Raw genomic sequence first — 22,016 nt, 5'->3', positions numbered from 1 at the left:
CCTAATATCTGTCAAAATAATTGCAATCTGATTTTTTTTTGTTCCATATTGTGCAGCGTTACTGCAGGTGTCCAGGTGACGTCATGCTACTATATTACTTTATACATGTAATGCAAATTGAAAATAATGAGCCCTAAACACATTACACTGTAGGTACATATATCTTTTCAACATTGACAGAAAGTGACATATCCTAAACACAGATGTCCCCCCCACCCCCACCCACACACACACACACACACACACACACACACACATACACACAAGCGGCATCATGTGTTCAAACATCTGTGACTTAAGAAGTGATCCTGTGCAAATCAAACCCAAAGACATCTTAGCCCGGCCAGATCGTTATCACACTTCTATCTTAAACAAAAGTACTTTGCTTACAGTGAGCTTGCACCACTGCAGATCCAAACATCCCAACTCCTCTGAGTCCAGAAGAAGGTGGTAACATCACTCCGACAAATCCACATTTCACAGAAACAGCTCAGCAATCCTACTCAAATTTGCCAGCAAGTCAGCAGCGCCAGACCAAAGGTGACTACATGTAAGTGTGTGTGTGACAGTAAGTGTGTGTGCATGTGTTTAATAAAGAGAGAGATAGGCTCTCTTCCAGGCTTTGCTTCCAGTATCGTGGTGGGACTAAGCCCTGTGCGTGCGCTCTGAGCTCTCAGCTAGCCCGAGCTACAAAAGCAGCCTTTCAGGCACTTGAGCCGCCCTGCTCCAGCCTGATACAGCCAAGGCAAGTCTGGCAAAGTCTCTCTCTCAAACACACACAAACAGGCAATGCAGGCAATTGCTGTCATGCAAGCATGGGCAAAGTCTAAATTTTCAGTCAAATACAACATCAAACAAAATGAATGCCCGCAAATTTCTGAAGCATATAGAAGTGCATGTTTTAGTGCATGTTTCATGCTCAATTCAGCCTGAGATGTGTGTGTGTATGTGCGTGTGGCTGCGTGTGCATCCTTCAGTGCAGTGTATCTGTGTCTGATTTACGAGCAGAGGATTTGAGCCTTTCCATCATCAGTGACTGAACGTTCAGTGAAAGCTCGGGCATTTATAGTCATCTTCTTTCACTCGCTCTCACACACAACATGAAAACTGCCCAGTGAGAGAGCCGACTGTGTGAAAACTCTGTAACATTTTATTATGCCCTAATCCAATTTAACAATTCCGCTCGATTCGTGCAACAGCAGGCATAGATTGAATATTTTCAGCCCATTGTAATGGCATTAAAGTTGAACATAAGCATGCCTGTTCTGCTGAGCTGGACCACCCAGTCAGACCAATGGAACAGGGAGGGAGGGGGCCATGTCTTCGGGCATTAGGAAAACACACTTGATTTCTTTTTTTCTGGACCCAAACAGCATTCCCATCTGATCCTGTCTGAAGGCATGTTTATAATACTCATCATTAATAGCAGGCCCGGGCAAACCGGAGCGACATGCTTTCCACTGCTAGGCCAGCTACGCGGCTACGTTACACCAGCCCTCCCTTCAAAAGAGCACGCATGGAACTGATTTAGACCCTACGCACACTGACAGTGCACTAACAAGTCGACTTGTCTGGTACACTCAGCGCTCAAAGGCAGAGCTAGCCTGAGGCTCGGTTAAGATGCTGAGGGGAAACATGGGTGTGGACAGAGAGGTGCACCCACTTTTCAGATTCTACATGTGCGAGGAGATGAAGAAAGGTCTGATTAAGAGGAGAAAGCTTGGAAAGAACTCACTGTCTGCTCTGAACACATTCCAGGTTGCAGACTGCCACCCAAAGACCCCGAGTTTACAGCGAGCAGCAAGGACCAGGACAAGTCGCAGGAATGTACTCTCTCTCTACAGGAAACAGCACATCACGGCCTCGGGCTTAGAGAATTCCACACTTCACGAGGTTACAGCGTTTTGGGGTCAACACTCACACAGCCTCGGGGTGAAATTAACACCCCAGCTGGACCAAGAAAATGTGCGAGTGTGTGAGTGTGCGCTGACGTACTGGTGAGCATGTGCGTGTGAGTGTGTGTGTACACACAGCTGTGTTTCTTCAATGACACATATTCCCATATTCCTTCTCCTAAGAAAACTGGTTGACCCCGGCATGTGTTGATATCTCGAAGGTGTCTCGCTCCAGGCTCAGCTGCTGTGACCTAAAACAAAGTGTCACTGACTTTCAAGTGCTTCCCATACCGACTCTGTTTCTCACTCGGGTCTCTCTGCATTGCTCTCTTCTATTTAACTAAATTTGCTATTCATTTAAGCAACACTCATCTGATTTTACCCCAAATTCACATTTGAGTGGATATGTTTGCTCAAAAGATGCTCTGTGCTTTTACTAACCACCATGGTCTCTGATCATATGATGAGACACTGGTTTTGAACTGCCTGTGAGAAAAAATGACATGTAGGAGTTGGTCCACTCTTGATTACAAGCTCTGTTTTTGCTGACCACTCTTCTCTCTTTAGAGCATGCCATGTGACTTTACCTTTCAATGACTCACTTGTATGTTGTCTCTCATCTTGCCTTTTCCTTGCATGTTTCACTCACTCAAATATCATTGCTTATCACAATGCACAGATCTGATTTGTAAAGCAGCATCACGTAAGATGATTCAACACATGCATGGTCTGTGGTCTGCCAAACCAGTGCTGGAAATAGTATGCCAGTTAAAATAGAAATGCTCTGTCAAAATGTAAGATACTATCCCTCCTCATCTCCCCTCAAATCACCCACTGGATGTTACCACAGCAACAAAGAAAGGCCTGAAACATGGTCACATAATACTTATCAAAAAAAGAAATCATCACATTTTGAATGTTGAATCCAGCAAATATTTGAAAATGACAAATTGATTTACAGCTAGAACGTCTTAACCGATCAGTTGGTCAACAGAAAAGCAATCAGCAACAGTTCAAGATAATTGATAATTGTTGTTGTATGTTATTCTTTAACAATACATCAACAAATTCACTGCTTCCAGTTTCTCAGAACTGTTTTTCTGCTTTTCTTAGTCTTTAACCTCTTCCTTGTTGGATGCAACTAAAATAAGTGGACAAGCACACATCCGAATGTTTCCATTTTTCCGAGCAACAGCAAGCAGTTGTTTAGACTCAATATGCTTTCCAAATGATGTTGTCTCTCATAGAATATCTTGCCGACTCTTTCGTGCTCCATCTGCAAGAGTTTGTTTGCTTGCTGTGTGAGTAGTAGCAGCTCTAAATCAATGATTTGACCAATCATGTCAGCACTGCCCTCTAGCAGCAGACATCCTCAAACTGACACACCTGCGTTAATGTGTACTGCCACCCATCTATGTATGTGTGTTATATCTGCATGCATGTGTTTCCTGTTGAGTGGTCAAAAACACTTCTAAACTGAGCTCCTCTCAAAAATAAACCTGCACAGAATCAAAGTGAGAAAAGAACAGAAGAGGAGAGGAGAAGAAGAAGAAGAAGAAGAGAAGCAGGCCAATGTGTGTCACTGTATTGGAGCACTCAGTGCGGGTATTCACTGTGTTGCATAACATTAACCCCTGGTCCCCCCTATTCTCAAAGTAGGGGAACGGGGGGCTGCAGGGACGAAAAGGGAGAAAGTAGGTTTCTAAGGAACTGACATCACCCCCCTCCCTCCTTTCAGCTCTGAACTCCCCCTCGTCTTTATACTCTCATTTTCTCTCTCTTTGCTCTATTCAGCTCTACTCTGTGATTGGCCAGATCATGATGGCAATCAGCCCGGCCCCTCTGTCAAAGCCAGCCCACCCCCCTTTCCTCTCGCCAACTTTCTCTCTTTTCCATGCAACACACAACAGCGTAGCCCCACCCCCTGCACATCTCTTACTCCTGACAACGGAAGCATCCCTCACTTTCAGGGAAAACATGCACCAGCAGCAAACAACTCCGGGAACTCCTGAGCGTGATGCTGGTATACAAATGAATGGAATGACCTTTCTACAGAATCCGTTTTACTTTCATTAAGAGGAGTCTGATTTAATACTTGACCATGCTATAAGACGCTTAATGCATCATTTGTGTATGAGCAGGACCTCATGCACGCATACGCAAATATACTGTATGTTCGTGCATGTGGCTAAACACATCTTTGTGTGCAAGTGTGTGTGTGTGTGTGTGTGTGTGTGTGTGCAGAGAAAGGATTAGCTGGATTAGGCCCCCTCTCAGCAGGGACCCCCTGTGGTGAGAGGAAGCCCCCCAAAACCAGGTCATCTCTCTGCCACCAAGTCTACAGCGACCTCCCATACCCTGAGCCCCCTATACCGCCAAAGTAGACGGAGAGCTCTCAGCACAGCCCTCTGCAGAACACCTACATGAGAATGTGATCTTTGAAAACCATTCTCAAAAACTACAAAAACAGCCAAAAGCTACTTGAAAAGATAGTTAAACACAGTCAAGATTTATAAAATGCATATGAATTTGATGTTTTTATACGTTTACCACACATTATAGGGAAAAAAAATCTATCAGATTTACATAAAAGGAAGGGGTTTTAAAAAAGATGTAACATGGCAAGTTACACCTGTTGCATGAGATGTCATATGTAACAAAAAAACGTGTGTTTTCATGTGACTGTCTTAAGATAAGGTAATTGTTAAGATAGAAATATCATGATCTCCACAGACACGATAAGCTCAAACAAAAGGCTCTCATATAGAAAATCAGACACAGCTGCTTATGCTAAGGCCGATTTTCAAGCTATTTAAGAGCTTTAGCAATGAAGAACAAATGTGCAGAAGGCACACAAAGCGCATATGTGATTTACAAATCCTTGTTGCATCATCCTCTCAAACATCTCTTATTTGACTTTGCTACTGGTCAGACTGTTCAGGTAGAATTTCCCACGCTAAGTCCCTACCTCACGTCACCACCTCCTCTCCTCTTTTCTTTCCTGTTTGTCTCCTTCTCAGCTGCTCCTGCCAATCACCTGACAGCGCTTTGATCACTGGGAGGAACCCACCTGTTGTCTTCCTCCACCACTCGTCTGCTTCCACCTTTTACCATCTGCTCTCTGCAGAGCCCCTCTGAGGTCACATGGCAGAAAAAGACAATGTGTAAATCTATGTGAACGGATTGGTAACCTGTGCCCTCAGATTTATGTGTGCAAAGTTTAGTGATCTGGTTTTATATCAGAATGCAAATGATGATACCTACACATCTTATAAAATACAACCAAGATATTCACAGAGTTAGTATTCTTAATCATTCTGTCTGTTGATGTATGATTTATGGCTAATATGACAATAGAAAAAAGTTCTAATGAGAATTCTGTGAAAGTATTTCATTTATCCTGATGTGAGATAGGCTATTTGGGTGCTGGAAGTATCACAGCTGTATAGTTCATACAGTTCATGATAATTCATAGTTAAGGCGAGGGAAGGGAAAAGGTTACATCCCAAGAGATCTGGTAACATTTTGGTTTGTCTAAATGAAAGATGAAGAGTTTATCCTTCTAATAATACCATATAATGCATATCTGACATTCACAGAGATCCCAAAATCTCTAGCTATAATTGGTTTAGATTTCAATACTTATTGTTATAAAATATTGTTTTTTATGAACAAATAATGATGATCCTGTCAGAAAGGAATGAATTGCAAATACAAGGGCACATTTTACAAAACCGTGCACACAATTGAGGAATGTAAGTGCATGTTTATATGAAATCATGCACACAAATTATGGGTCAGAGGGCATCTTATACAAATCCATTCACACAGATTTACACATCAATTTTTTTTTCTTCCATGGGACCCCAGAGGGGCTCCACAGCCATAGTCACTCATTTTTTTACTTCTTTGATTTTCCTGCTGGGAAAATATCTCTTGCTTCATAACAGAGCTGTTACTGCTATCCTGAGACCAAATAAAGACTAAATGTTAACAACTCTTTGCAGCCACAAGGTATGGCTGAAAAAATGTAAAACTTACTACACTGTGAAGATGAGAAATGCAATGACCTCTTAGTATGATCGAAAATGTTCAAGGCTATGTATATACATTAATATAGCTTGAAATAAGTATTTTCTATATGCAGATATAGTAGACTAATAACTCTTATGTAGGAAATTAAGTTGGGCTCCCTTTGTGTTATAATCTGAGCTTCTTTATGGTTTGTTGTGGTGTACGGTCCGGCTGTGCGAGTAGTCCCTGTGTGCATGTTCCACTGGCTAGCTAATCACTCGCCACTCTGTACTGCATTAATAAGTCAAAAGTTGAAAAATGTTATGCCCACCCTCCAGTTTACCCCGAAAGGTTAAAACGGATAACTCTGTCAGCACTGTTGCATGTGGCAGCACTGTTTGTGCTGTTAGCACTGTTAGCTGCTAGCTCAGCCACCTCTATGTTGAAAGCTGTGTGCAACCAATCGTGGATCAGACTCTGAATGATGAATACATCTCCTTTAAGAAAAGCTAAGTAACAAAGTTCTAACTGCCACAGTTTCCTGCCAAAGAAGTAACTTTTAAAAGGAAAATCAGTTTGTTTACAATATTTGTCATATGACTTGATTTGCCATAAACAATGAGCAACTTTTGCCTTCATCCTGAATCACAATAATATCTCTAGACTTTTATCGTATGCTAGACTGCATCAGAAAAACTTGGTCTAAAGGTTGAGTTGTAGTAGTTTTTGTACAAGTACGAGTAATAATAGTCGGGGCAGCAGCATACACTGCAGTATACAAAGTAGCAGTTTTGAATGTTGTCTCTGCAATGCAGGTGTGCACATAGACACAAATATGTGATGAAAGGCCTCACTGAGAGCCGAGACCCTATCTGACCCATGTGGAGCCCCCCTCACTCTCTTGCTCCCCCTCTCTCTTTTTCCCTCTCTCCTTTCAGCTTTCAAAGAGGAGGGGGCTGCCACACAGAAGAAGGGTAAAACCAGCAAGGTAGAGAGTGGGTGACCACAAATAAGAGGAAAAATGTGAGAGGATGACAGAAAAGAGAGAAGAAGAAATGATAAGAAACAGAGTGGAAATGCTCTGACGTGCAGCTGTAGCCGAGTGTCTCCTCGTGCAGCTACACACCCCCGAGCACCCCGACCCCTGACACAAATGTGACACCCCAGCTGCCAACCCCCCACACCCTTCTCTCCGAGCCCCACCCATACCACCAACCCTTCACCCCCCAACTCCAGCATTACCATATGTATGGCTCCCCTCGCCCCTGATTATGCTAATCACCTGTCCGGCCCCTGCAGCCCCTAAAATGGGTGTATTTAGCAGTCGGCTGGCTCCCAATGCAGCTTCCCCTGGGCCCGAGGTGTACATTCACACACTCCTCAATGGGCAGATTCTTCCACGTTGCTGCCTTCATTCAGGTCCCACTCTCCCCTCCCAACCCCCCACCTCCAACCAAAAAAAAAAATCCTATTCAATGCCAATGGATTCACAGAGCAGTGGAAAGAGTAGTAGGGCAAGAAAACGCTGACTGAAAGTCTGTGATTGCAGCATGTGCGTGCATGTGTGCAGCGGTTGTGGTTCAATTAAAAATACCCCAATACAATGGACAAATTATGTATTAATTGACGACCAAGAGGACATGTGTGATTTGATGTTGCTGCAATTGTAAAAAGTGTTTAAGTGTTAATCTCCACAGATAGTACAGTATTTTAAGTAAAACAAGAGACATTACAAAAATAATTAGGCGAAACAATTATTCAATCAACTCCAGCACAGCTGGGAAAAAAGCTCTCATCCTGTATCTCCTGTCGGTGCCTGTCCAATGCAAGCCAGGTGAGCGATCTCCCTCTGCTGCATTTACTGTCCTGTGATTGGCCCCCAGCCCAGCCATAACAGACCGTGACATGAGCCTGAGCAGCCAATCTCAACTAGCCATCTCTCTGTCATTTCCTGGAAAGATGGCCTGTGATTCCAGGTATCCCAAAATCATACATTCCAAAGTGTGGAACAGAAGATGCAGAGTAAGAGAGAGAGTGAATGGACTAAAATAAACTACATTTCTTTCCAGTTACTTTATTCTTATATTACATTTTTTGTTACCTTTACGCATAAATACTTTTATGGTTACTAGATTTCTGTATCATTTAAAAGTTATCAGTACTGGTGTCAATTGGTACAAGTCAATACTGCATTTGATACCTTCGGTCACATTTTTCATTCTGCAAAATATTCTGGACTGCTCACTTGCATCAAATGGTTTTGGCTACTTGAGGGCAGAGCAGAAAGCTGTTAACACCAGAGCTGCAATCGGTTAATTGATAAGTTGTCAACTATCAAAGTAATTGGCAATTAATTTGGCAATCAATTAATCAGTTTCAGCTGCTTAAATGTGAATGTTGTACACAAAACACAACATTTAAGGATGTCATCTAAGCACAGCTCAACTTTTTTTTAAAAAACATTTTCTCGACCAAATGACAAAACCATTAACCAAGAAAATAATGTACAGATTAATTGACAATCTTAAGTTGCAGCTCAACATAATGCCGGCATAAAACTCCCACTTCATAAAGCTGTTACAGTCAACGTGTCAGCGAACTGTTTCTTATTTGTTTGCCAACCTGACGAATGGAAGTCTAATATTCACGCTTGTTTAGATTTGTTTTGCTCTCTGCCAACTCCTGAGAGAAATGTTTGGCTCTTAAGCTGCTAAATGCTCCACAATGTTCGCCAGGTTGTTGCTAACTTAGTGTAGTGTACAGTGGGTTTATGAGAGTTAGTTTGCTTCATACAGCTGCCTTATGTGAGCCAAAAACATCACTGATGAGAACTGTGAGAGTAGACCACAAAAGGAAGGTTACAGTCCGGAAAACCAAAACAATGAGCTAAAAGAGGCTAAAACACTCTGTAGTGCTGATGGGAACTACAGTGTTGGTGATTATACTCTGTGGGTTTACCACTTTAAGCTATTCACATTACACAGACATTTGATCCATTGTTAATATGAAAATAATGATAAAAGAGGCATTAACTAAAAAATACTGCTCAAAGATTCAGCAAACAAATCAAGTGATACCAAAGCTCAATCTATATTTGTACTATACTATATTTGAGCAGGAAAACAGCATAAAAACACTGGAATACAAACTTTTAAACCTAAACTGGAAGAGGCAACAATGTTTGCATTTTGCCTGATTAAGCCCCAGCACAAACATCACCCTTTTCCATGCAATGTGCAGATCTTTTCTTCCTATACTGAAATTGTTATCCTGCATCTGGCCTAAATATGGCATGGGACATGCACACGACTACTGTTCAGGACTTGCTGTGAGCAGCTCTGGACAAAAACATGTCAGATGTGAATGTTTATAACAGAAAACCATAGAGACAGAAAATAAGTGATACCCATCAGGCTTTGCTGCACTTTAAGCACAACAGCCTGTTGGGTTACAAGTGCTCCCAATGTCCTCATGCTTTAGTCAGACTCGCAGGGCGGTCTCAGCACCGGAGACTATTTCACTCTGACGCATACTGACTCAATCTGGAGCTCCAAACCTCTCAATCATCTGAGAGAGGAAATGTTTTATATCGCTGTATCTTTATGCCTTGCGTGTGCATGTGTGGTACTTGTGTAATTGCCACTGCTGCCAGATTCTATGACGTTGCGCTGTAGGAATTGCAATGAACTATACAGCTACGTACGTAACCCATGCGTGCCAGAGGGGCTTCAAAAATTCCACACACAAATTGGAGATGTTTATAGTATGTTTGCATGAAAAATTCTCTGCTCTTGCAGTCTGAAAAGCATCAATCCACACCCCAATCTTTCTCCCGGTGTACGGTAGGCACTGCAGCCAAAACACAAACACACTACCGCTACTATACTCCTGCCTCTTCCCTTGCCCCCCCCCAACACACACACACACACACACACACACACACACACACATACACACACATACACACACTCCCTCTGCTGTTTTGTACTTTCTCCACCCCTCTGGCAGTCAGCGCTGTGAGGGAGGGAAGAGAGGAAAGGGGAAGAGGGAGGGAGGGAGGGATAGTTGGGGAGGGAAGGGAAGGAGGGAGGCCAGACCACCCTGCTCTCATGGCAGGGCTGAGTGTTTACATTGCCGTGGCTCACTCTGTAATACATCTGGCATTCTGAGGCCACTCTCTCCAGCCAGGGACGGGGGAGTGGTGGTGGTGGGAGGAGGAGGGGGGAGGAGGCTCGGGTAAAGAGAGAGACCTTTCTGGCAGAGAGGAAAAGAGAGGGATAGAAGAGAGAGAGAGGGAGAGAGAAGGAGGTAGAGGGGGGAGGGTAATTCTCTCCACAGTCTCCTGTGGTCGGTCATTCGCAGGGCTCTGGTTTTTGAATAAGAGCGCTTGAAAGAATGCAAAATGTAAACAGAGAGCTTGGAGGCATCTCAGGATGTCGTTTGTGAATGGGAGTGCATTCGCCTGACACAGACACACACACAGCATGGTGAACAAGTTTTTTAAAAGTTATTTCACTTTTGCCAGGTAGGGGTAATATACACAAAACTGCTTTCAAATGAGGGAGAGCGAGCTTGAGAAAACAGCACTGTAAGTCTGTGTACAGTACCAGAGGCGCAATGTTTCCCCACACTAAATCCCTCACCAGCAAGCCTGCACTTTTCATCAACTCGTAAAGTTTAACACAACACGCTGGAATGTTATTCCTTCTATAGAGGTTTAATCCTGTTTGTAGCGAACTGATAAACACAAACTTAATTGAGTCCAGTTTGGAAAATGTGAAAAAGTGTGCATGTGCGCGTGAATGCTCACGGTGAAATGGATGTAGAGAGAAAGATAGATGACTCTATGTAGTGTATTCTGTGCAAACCAGGAAAAATATTGGGTGTGGGCACATTTGTGTGTTTGATTGCTTGCGGCTGCTGAATGAAAGCAGTCGAAGATGGAGTGTGATGGACGGAGTGAAAGAAAAAAAGGAGGAAAACAGATGAAAAAAGACGAGAAAATAGCAAAGGAGAGGCCCATGAAAATAGCCTGCCATGCCAGCCCTGGTCAACCACCTACTCATTCACAGAACCCAAAAAACTCCAAAGCCTTTCTGCATATGAGAATGTGTGCGTATGTGCGCGTGCATCCATGCATGTATCAGTGCTCCCATACACATCAAAAGCTGGATAATTCAATCATGCAAACCACAATCCTCTCAGTGGAGACGCCACATTCAGGGCACTCCTCCTCCTCCTCCTCCTCCTCCTTCTCCTCTTCCTCCTCCTCATCTTCGTCCACAAGAAAGGATGTCAAGGCTTCTTCCGCATGCACTTAACATTATACCGCTCCCCTCTCTGCTGCCATTACCAGCAAAACAACAAAACAACCACCAACTCTGTCAACTTAGCTCTTAATCACACTAGATACAAAACAGACATGGAAGAAAGGGAGGGAGTCATTTAAGAAAAAAAATCAGTCCTATCAGGGTTGATTCTGAACTTTAAATCAGGCACACAAACATGGATTGGCACCATTTAACTGTTACCATATTGATATCAGGGATAAACTGCAGGCAGAGGAACAATAATAATGAACATTTGGGGAGTATGACTTTAGCTTGCCTCCTCTTTGTCGTGTCATTCTTCAACAGTCATTACAGCAGGACTGATCACTCGCATTAATGCAGAAGTTTGATATTTGTTTGAATTATTATACAGTTATTCTGAAATGAAAGCAAGAAAATTACATTTGATTCACTGCCCTCTGCTGGAGGACAGATGTCAAAAGGTTAAACCCAAATTCATAAAACGACACAGGAGGGTAGTCTCCTTACAACATCTGGCTCATGAGATGCACTTATACGGGCAGACACAAATGCATATACATGAATGTACAAACAGTTTATGGTGACAGCTGAGACTTCTGCTGTTTTTCTTCCACCCCACCAATCCTCCACCCCCCCTCCATCCCCTCTGCTGTGAGTCTTCACTCTGCACCCAGGCCACAGGGTGAGTATCAGGTGAGGTTTTAAATAGCAGGGCCTCTACGAGATGACCTCAGGGTCCCAGGGGTCTACCCCCGTGGCCCCTGGCCTCTACACTTATGTCCCCCAAGAAAGCCCTCCAGGACTTGGGGCCTCCCCTCAAGTCTGTAGCCTTCAGACTCCAATCCATACACCCTCTGTCCCAGTCCAGGCCATAAATCTTGGGACTATAAACTCATTTCAACTTCACACATATCTCTGTGTCCACCATGAAAACAAAAGACATCCTTTGAATGCTGAGGGCCCCATTCTCTCTCTGGCTGATGCTAAAGCTATGGGCTAACCACATCTCAGCCCAGATTACAGTACTGCTCCGTCTCATCTGCTTTACCCCCAGTTTCAACTTCAACCCTTGCCCGGAGCTTGAGCTTCAAAAGCCCCATTTCCAAATTTTCTCCTGCCCGTACCCTCTCTCACCCATCAACACAGCCCCTCAACCACAGCCACATCTCCAGCCGGCCCTCTCTTAGCACAAAAACAGAGTGAAAGAGTGAGGGGCCGTCCTACAGGAAAGCCAATGTTTACGCGATACTGTTTTAATTAGAGGCAGGCGGCGCTGCTATTTTCTTTACAATTTGGCCTATGTTTGCCTTAACCCAGAATGCCAAGGGATGGCTCCATTTTCCATTTGTGGCCAGGAGGAACTCTAAAGGGGTCTTATTCCTCTCTTGTATGCCTCCGCTCCCTGAACGTGGCTTAGAGTTAATCATCGCAAGATCATGTCGAATCATCTGCAATTTGAAACTGAGGATGATGTATCTGAAGTCGAACCCCTCGCCATGTGTTTTGACGTTGAGGAAAGCGCACAGAGGGCGGCAAGCCACATTTGTGTGTGGGGAGAGAGCGAGATACAAGACCACAATACTACGACTTCCTGTTTGAGCCAATTATTTCCTGTGAGTGCCACAGTGGACATAAACACAGCGTTTATCTGCAGTGTGTGGATGCAGTCACACCACTATCGTTTTATGTGGTCTGGGCAGGAAGAGAGACCTTAAAAAGTATTACTATCACTCCTTATATGTTTAGAAAAACACAAACCCCCATACATCCTCAGAGGTTTGACACAATCGCCTCTTTGTGCAGGCATGCGTCTCACTCCCCATTGGTCTCTGTCGCTTTGTCTAATAAACAGAACTTCCTGTGTCTGAGTGTTTATAAACAGTGCTGAGTGAGCACTGTGTGAGAAGAGACAATCCCTGCAAAAGCTGCGGCACGTGACGGCGTGTAGAATAAACACACTAGCCCGCTCCGGTACGCAGCTAATGGTGGTCTGCTGCAAAAAAGCAGGTGACGACAGACACGACATGAGATCACCGACGTGAAAATGCAGCTCCAGTTGATTGTAAAGGATTTGAAGGATCTAATATGAGCTGGGTGTATTGTGTGTGTGTGTGTGTGTGTGTGCATGCGTGCGTCCACAGGCCACACAGCTTCCAGGCGGGGTCGTCCATGGGTCACCTGCGGAGGGCAGTTCCAAATGAAACATAAACAGCCGCTCTGTCCTCTCCTCCTCTCTCCTCTTTTTCCTCTCAGACGATGGGCCAGTCCCCCAGCACGGCCCAGCACAGCGTTCCACGGTCCAGGCAGAACTAATCTATCCCTCAGCTGTGCAGTCTAATCTAAACAAACAGATCTCTCCCTATCAACATCTGGAACCCCTCACGTACCGGGACCTAGGAAACCACCGCAGCCCAGGCTCTTTGTCAGTGTCTGTGTGTGTGAGCAGGTCTATGTGTATCACTATGAGCCAGTTTGAGAATGTGTTGTAAATGTCTACCAAAGTTTAATTCAACTGTCAGGGTTCAACATAAAGCTAGCCTGTTCTGACAAAACTATATGGTGCAACTTCAGTGAAAAGTTTACAAAAGCACGCACATCCAGACGATAAACACTGGGTGCTGGACAAGAGATCATGCAAGAGACGTAAAAAGTCTTGCAACTTCAGTGAAAGACAAAACACTTAAAGACAGGTCAAGCAAAAAGACAGTCCATGTAACAATTTAATCACCAGTTATGTGCAAGTGAATCTGATTTAATGCCAGCAGTGCTGCAGCAAACAGCAAATTATGGCTGGTGGATAGTTTTTGAACACCTATTTCATCTTTTAGGCCACAAACAAGAATAACGGCAAACACCAGTCACAAGTTACAAGGGCCTGAACTGAGAGATTTTGTCTGACGTACACAAAAAAAGTATTAGTAATGATAGGAAACTAAGAAAAAAGCAGTAAATCTTCAAAACAAATCTAAATAACTTTCTAAAAATCCATCCAAATGATATTTTTTTTGAGTATGAGACATATCATGTCCTGTAGACTTTGAATGTGCTTTGTAGTTTTCTGCTTTATGAAGCAAAGCATCTCTGGCCAACTTGAATTTTTGACAATGGTTTTCAAAAGCGTAAGTTTATTAAGTGCCACAAAGTATGAAAAAGTATCAAAACACCAACCGTTACTGCAGCATAATGTACTTTTCTGCTGTTTCTCTGTTTGCTCAATATGCTCCAAATAAAATGTTTGCCAAAAAATGGCTAAATACCTTACTTCCAGAAGAGCTCCCAGAAGGGCAATAGTGTGACACGGAAGAGTAAATAAAGAGAAATATAAATCAAAAGTTACCACAGCCCAAAAGGGAAACCCGTCAATTTCTTATTTTGTTTTGTTGTCACAAAGATCTTCCTGTTTCATAAAGATAAGAAACAGAAAACGCAGATTACATCACAAAAAAGAAGCTGTTTCCAGCAATCACAGATATCAAACTTCATTTGTGAAACGATGATTAATTATCAAAACAGTCAGTAATTATGTTTTTTTTTTTTGATCAATTCAAGCACTGCCAGTCTACAAAGGATGGATGCACTCTGCAGTCTGTAGCAACATTGAGTTTCATATGGTGCCGCTCACCGTAGTTCACATGACCGTGGTCTGACATGTGAAAAGGGTGTGAAAACAGTGTGTTCCTCTGGCTACAATCAGGAGTCCTGTACTGAGGAGACTCCCCTCTGCCTAAACCGCTGCCAACTGCGCCTGCGCCACAGATTAGAAGAACACGCTGTCTGTCAGACCCCTGCAGCAGCACGCAAGGAGAGAACAGCCAACCCAGGGAGGAGGTGTGGGGTGTTTGATCTGTGCCGGAATCAGTCTGCTTTAATGTTTGATCTTATGAGCTGTATTTTTTTGTTATATGAGAGAGGGGAGTTAAAATGGCATTAAAACAAAAAAGCAACCTCACAAATGTGACAACAACTACATATAAGTACTATTTTTATTTATTTATTTTTTTCCATGACCAAAAAACACTTATTTACTTTCTCAGCAGCAAAATCTGCTCCTCCATTCATGACTCCGACAGCCGACTCTAGCCCTAAGTGCAGGAATGCGGATCAAAGGGAAGGAAAAAAGCACAGCCCCTTCCCCTTACCCCCCAAGCACCACCCATACGCACAGTTCCCTTTTTTCCTTAAAAACATTCAGTCTTCATAAGTTGTTTCTGAAAGAATGACAACAAGTGAGCTGCCTATCCACTCCACAAACACGAGTTCCTGTCCTCACTCCGCTTTTTCCCTGCAGCCGGAGACAAATCTTTTTGGAAAGTTGAGAGCTGTCCAAAACGGGACCACACACAGTCTCTGAGCATTCAACTGCTGGGGGCAGGCAGACACACACTCACACACACACACACACTCACACACTCTCACAAAATGGCGGCTTTGACAAAAATTTCCTCTACCCAAAAAGCTGCTTATGAACTTAATTACAACCTTACTTCTGAGTGCAGTTAAAGCCTCCTCTTGCACATCTTGTGTGTGCATCTAACTTAGTTTGAGAAGCTTGAGCAGTATGCTTGGATAAATCAAATCATTTTTAAGCTTCACTTGGCTACTTGCCAGGGCCTAAACAATAAACAATCCCCCTGGCTTGTTTAGTAGCATCCACAAACCTCTCTCTTCTTCCAATCTAAACCATCCCATGCTGTTTCAAACATGCAATATCAGATTGTATAAATTCAGAAGATGTGGAATAATAAGTCCCAGCATCTTACTTATAAACACAGAAACACTGCAAAAATGGAAAAAAAATGTACAACTTGTCAAAAGCAGCCAATAAGAAATGAGAATGTCTTACCTTCCACCCAGAGTTTCTCCACGTCTGTCTCCAAATTAGCTGCCCTTAAGCCCACAGCAAAAGCTCCGAAAATCATGAGGCCCACAACCAAAAACTTTCCGCAGTTCTTTTGTATGTAACAGCCCAGCCTGAATAAAAGTCTCTGGAACTTTGCTCTCAGCCATAGAGGTGCTTTTCTCCCCGTCGCCTTCCCCTACAATGAGACAAGATTCCCAATGTTACTGTCAGTTCAAACATAAAACACTGCACTTACCTGAACAGGTTCATCTGTGAGCTTTATGAGAAAATCCCTGTTATACAGTCAAAGAAATGATTACAGGAGGTCCCAAAAGTCAAACAGTCATGAAATATACAAACTATGGGGTACAATTTGACCCAAGGAGCCTCATCTGATCAGACTAGCTGTTATGAATCACTATAAGACTACAAATATATCTATAATAACGGCTCTGTGGAAAATGAGAGAAATAATAAACCATTCACTGTTTCCCTCTGCTAACTTGTGATGATTGAAATATACATTCTGCTGACGACCACCGAGAAACCACAAAGGGCTCCCCAGAGTGAGAGCCACAGGTTCTGTCATATCAGTAACACGTATAAACTGTAACCTTAGCAGGAGACATGCTAAGGAGAAGATATCTTCATCCCCTGCAGGTCACCCACACACACAGCCTGGTCCATTTCTGTCATTTCGCTGCAGCGGTGATGAGTTATGGGGATGTTAATGCACACAGACTGACATTGGGGTGTCAAGAGTTTGCTCATAATAGGTTTGCAGCTTGACTCTGCAGAGCGCATGGAGGTATATAAAGGGGTTAACTTTTGATAGTAAGCCTCCTCCGTGTCTCTATTGCACATGGATATCATGCAAAAATACAGGCAGCATGGTGTTAAAATCCTGCTTTGGATGCACATTTCTCACATGTTCCCTGTGAATTAACTGAAAGATCACTTCATACTCCACATTTTGGGAGTAATGTGTCACTAACACAGCCCTAACATCAACCTTTGATATCAAACACTGCGAAAAGGTGCATGTGGTGAAACCCACAAACACCACCACACACAACTGCACTCCCCGTCCAGCAGCCCGTGTGTTCCGGCCTGCGTGGGGAGTGGAGGAGCCATCACAGGGGGACTCACAATATTTGTGAACGGAAGAGGGCAGCCACATGGATTTTTTAACTTCTCTTCTTTACGCTAAGTCTCCCAAGTCTACATGCTGTCATGCAAACCCATTTTTAAAAACTTTTTAAGCAGCTCGCGAGCAGAGAGAGCTGGATGTTATGAAACAGTCAGTGTTGACTGTGAGTGAGAGCTGCATGTTTTGCCCTGTCTGAGACCGTTATAGGTTGGGATGTTGCATTAGGAACAATCGCCTGGTTGTGTTTGCAAATACTATTTCACATCCTAAAACTGAAGCTGCAGATGAAATGTTGCACTCGTAAACTCAGCTCGGTACAACCTTGCCTTACCCCTGTGTCCCCCTACCCAGCCCGCCCCGTTACCTAGCAGCGACTGGACATAGTTTGACCACTTTTTCGGGCGAATACAATGAAACCAAGACCATAAGCTCTCTCCCGGTTAGGATGAGAAATAAGCACCTCGGTGATTTGCTCCAAAGCAAAGCCCGCATCGCAGTAACTCGGCCGCTGCAAATACTCCAAATCCAGCGGTGTGTTGCGGGTATAGTCCCCCCTGTTCCTCCGCGTTATCCTCGGCCGATCGGGGTCTCTGTTTTCCTGCTCGGAGGGCGCATTAGCAGCCGAGGCCATGTTGCGGGGACTGCGAGATCGTTTCCCACTTTATAGTATTTCCCCGAAAGCGTGTAGCGATATCCCAAGGCAACAAAGTTTCACTCTCGGAGATCTCACACCCGTGAAGTAGGACTTCATACTCCGGTTGGAGACGGCGAGTCAAAGTCTGCGCCTTCCATCCCAACATTTCGCGATCCGGAGGTCTCCACCGCTTTCACCGCATTCACCGTGTCTCTTCAAAATAAAAAAGTGAGTTTCTCTCAAAAAGCGAGGTTCGCAAAGTGATTCCCATACACAAGTCGTCGGGTTAGAAACCTCGATGGTCGTTGCATTCTGGTGAGATCTATGTGGTCTTCCCCTGGGCCGCGCGTCACGGCCAACTCTGAGATTCAATAGAAGAGGAGAAAAAGACCTCTCTCCATTTGGAGGCAGAGGAGGAGGAGGGGTGAAAGGAGAAAAAAAGACTCGAGATCCCGCCTCTAGGGCTGTCAGATTGCAGGACTTTCTTGCATCTGATTGGTTCCAGAAGGGCAAAAATTACTCAGCAAACACGACTATTATTAGCTGCTTAGCAACAGCTCACTAAAGTAGAGAGACCACCCAGGCGGGGAGACCTCATGTGTGCATCTCCAACTTCAGGGGAGGCTCGCTGGGAGCAAAATCCGCTCGGTGCGTTTGGTGTTTTGGGTCTCCACACAGCGCCCTGTCGCTAGAAAGAAGCGTTTCCCAGAGAGGAGCTGAAGTCTGAGGCCGGGTGCACGCTCTGTGCGTCTGAAGGGGGCCGAGGAATGTCAGAACTGCAGTATTTAACGTAGATTTTTTTTTTTCTGCCACCACCATGATGGTGGTAGTTGAGCCTCAAATTACAGCAGTTCGAGGGGAGGTCCTACAATAAGTTGTCGTTACAATGTCAGCTCCTCTACAGAATACAGGCTGGTCTTTATCATGTGCAATTTTATACAAAACTTTGGGACTTTGATTAATAAAGAAAAGGTCACAATGATTGAGCAAACATAAAATTGCTCAGTTGGCAATGGTGTTTGTCCATCTTCAACTACATCTCAGTCTGAAGAAAAAACCGACAACATATGCAAAATAATCATGTTATGATAGAATTATTACACATAAATAACTGATAAATGTTGATGAACTTTAAAAAAAGACAGTATAGTAAAGACGTGTGATTTGCGCGTTTTCACGCATGGGAAACCTTATTTATCTTCTGTATGTTATGTTGATATAGTATATATTTATATATATCTAAAGAGAGAGGGAGAGAGAGAGTCAAATAGCCACCTGAAATTTATCAAAATCTTTTCCATTAATCATCTATATCGGACTATTATATTGTCTGACAATGTCTCTTTACGCAGCTTTTATTAGTTAACCACGCTTTTCTTTGGGAGAGTCGTGCTGCAGACTTTTCTGCCAGAAGACGAGTAAACAGATGTTGCCAGGTTAAAGACTTATTCATCAGCGTTTTCATATGTTCAGAGCAACATATGTTTGACAAAATGTCAGTTATCTTTAAGATAAAACCCCCCGAGACCCCGGAACATTGAGAAAAGGAGCTGAAACTATAATCTAAGAGTCACGAAAAACTTTTAAATCACTTCATTTCATTTAGACTTATCTGTCAACCCTGAATGTGAAGAATAAAACAGTAAAAATAAACCAGAGGAATTGTGTGCAGTCACTTAATGGACTTAAAGTACGGGTCTATCAGCAGCCCACACTTCACACCTGGACCATCCGAGTTCAGCAGCTCAGCCTCTCGTCTGGCTGCCAGCCGCGTACTTACCATCTTCAGTCCAGGTGGGGAGAGCTTTCAGAACAAATCCGTGATATCCGCCCCCCGTGGAGTCCGAAACGTGTCAGTTATGATGAAGACACAACGAACCGATCTTATTGTTGTGAGCATAAAACAGAGACGCATTGTAATCCGTCTTGGTCGCAGTCATCCTGCTCTGCGTCGGAAAAAGTTCACTCGCAATTACATGGCTGTTCCTTTTTGGCCACGTGGGTGGTCCCATTCGCTCCATAGGCAGGACCCTTTGACTGTCACGTGATTAGCCCAAAATTGTAAACAGTACCAACCCATGCAGAGCAGCATCTTCTCACTCAGTCAATGAGCCAGAGGCATACACGCCCAGAGAGAAAGAGAGCAAAGTTACACGCTGTACAAAAATGTTGCAGTTATGAAACACACACCTGTACATGCACAGGTGTATGCACACATACCCCCCCACACATACACACACAAATATAACAGGCATGCACACACATAACACATATTTAGGTGTAGACCCCCCCCCCCCACCACCACCACCACCACCACCACCACCATCATTGTGTTCAAATTATCAACCTGAATGCACTCTTTTTGCAAATCTATTGTTTTTGTAGGTTTTTGGTCAGCAGCATAAATCACAACATTTAACTCTATTGCTCTATTTGGATTGGCCTCAAGGTTATCTATTCAGTCCCATCAATATTTTGATTTTTCTGTGGAATCACCACCACAACAGTCACTGCAACAATAATATCATTTCACTGGCATCAGATATCCCTGATGTGGTTTCTGAGACTAAAAAAGTATCTAAAGGGACAAAGTTAGTCTGCAATGCCCCCTAATGCCCCTGAATAGATCCAGGCTTGTCTCAGTGGAACACCATCTCTGTGCTAGACATGTTCAAGTTGTTGTCATGACGGTAACGCTGCAGGACTCCATCAAAGTGCCGCAGGTCATTGTGGAAAATGGTCCTCCCCTTCGAATACTGTAGTGTAGAGGCTGTAAAGATATGCCAGTAAAATGCTCTGGGAGATTATATTGCAAGCATCTGTGTGAACTAATGAAATACATGTGCACATAAGATGCCAAAACATCCTTGACCAAACATGAGCATATTTCCATTTTTTTTAAAATCTCATTTAGCATCATGTGCTAATATGGATCAGATGGACTAATTGTTCACTTTAGGAATTATACCAAATAGAGAGAAATGTTTTCCAAATCATCTTATTTTAATTTTGTGATTGCAGGCAATAGCTTGGGTTTCAGACTTGTGTGAGGAACAAGGTCAATGAGTTTATTCAGGCCTGTATGTTTCCGCTATGATGATGGTTGTAGCTATATTCATAACTTCCAGAGGACGAATTGCAATATTTTTGGTAACACTCAGACCTTTTCTCGAGGGCCACCATAAGACCAAATGTCAATATTTTTGCAGTATATCTTAGAACGAGCAGGTTTTTCTGAAACTTGCAGAGCACAGGAAGATTTCCAGTATACCTTTTTAATTTAATGGCCTAATGACCTTTCCTTCAGGAAAATACCAGCATTTAAACTCCACTATTCCTAAAGCTCTTAAAAATGAAAAATCTTCAGTGTGTTATTTTGAGCCTTTGGTTTATGTGGTGAACTTAGAGGTCTTTTGTGGTTGTTAGCAAGGATATAAGATTTCAACCTGGTCTCACTCACAGGGCATCAAAACAGTGCTGCTTGGAAAGTTTGGGCAGTAGCAGCCCTTGGCATTAGGTACAGATCTACAATGCACCTTTCAGCATTATCATATATATTATCATTATCAAGACAAAAATACATGGAACATGAGCATAGCACAACACTATAGTAACGGTATCCCCGCAGCAGACCACAACCTTTATAATCTACTGAAACTGCACTTGCCCTCAGGGGCACTGCACTGCTCTACTCTTTTTTTGTGTGGCTGGTCTATTTTTTCCCCTTCTACACGCAGCTTGCAGCCTCCAACAGGTAAAAACTACATATAATTGTGTTAAAAACAAGTACAATCTGTTTAAAAATGACAAAAATGAATACCTTATTGTACTGAAAGAAATCCAAGGCAGCAGAGCAAACTTGTGGGTGTTTTTACATTTCAAATTAAAAAATCAGTCAAATCAATGCTAAAGTGATGCTGTTGATTAATTCAGTTGAGAAAGTCTATATGCTTCCAAATCCTCCATAACCAACTGTATTATCTCTGTCACAGTCTGCTCTGCCTCTCTCCCGCTGCTGTGGGATTTCTTACTCCACCCCCACCTCTCCCTCCACCTGGCCGCTCAGCCTCATCAGCCTCATCAGCCTCATCACCTCAACCTGAGGCTCTCAGCTGCTCCTCATCTCATGTAAAAACCGTGTGAGAGACTTTGAAGCAGCTACATATCACAC

At 43.5% G+C, this 22,016-nt stretch overlaps 1 protein-coding gene across 2 annotated transcripts in view; it reads right to left on the bottom strand.

Moving 5' to 3' along the window:
• ptch1 (patched 1) overlaps positions 1–19,790 on the bottom strand; it is a 61,342-nt gene extending 41,552 nt beyond the window's left edge. The window contains exons 1-2 of one of the 2 annotated variants that reach the window (XM_088076629.1): positions 19,626–19,790; positions 16,065–16,257 (exon numbers count right to left, since the gene is read on the bottom strand). In XM_088076629.1, coding sequence (XP_087932755.1) covers positions 16,065–16,257; positions 19,626–19,628 — 196 coding nt within the window. In that variant the 5' untranslated portion in view covers positions 19,629–19,790. Of the gene's footprint in view, positions 1–16,064; positions 16,258–17,671; positions 18,251–19,625 lie in introns of those variants that run through there. The other variant, XM_042488180.2, reaches the window with a different exon arrangement.
• Positions 19,791–22,016: the final 2,226 nt, after the last annotated feature.

The sequence above is a fragment of the Plectropomus leopardus genome, chromosome 4, assembly GCF_026936395.1.
Source record: "Plectropomus leopardus strain MGB_pleo_1.0 chromosome 4, ASM2693639v1, whole genome shotgun sequence".
Classification (NCBI taxonomy): domain Eukaryota; kingdom Metazoa; phylum Chordata; class Actinopteri; order Perciformes; family Serranidae; genus Plectropomus; species Plectropomus leopardus.
Note: the sequence above shows the minus strand (reverse complement) of the source record. Positions and strands in the feature narration are given on the sequence as shown.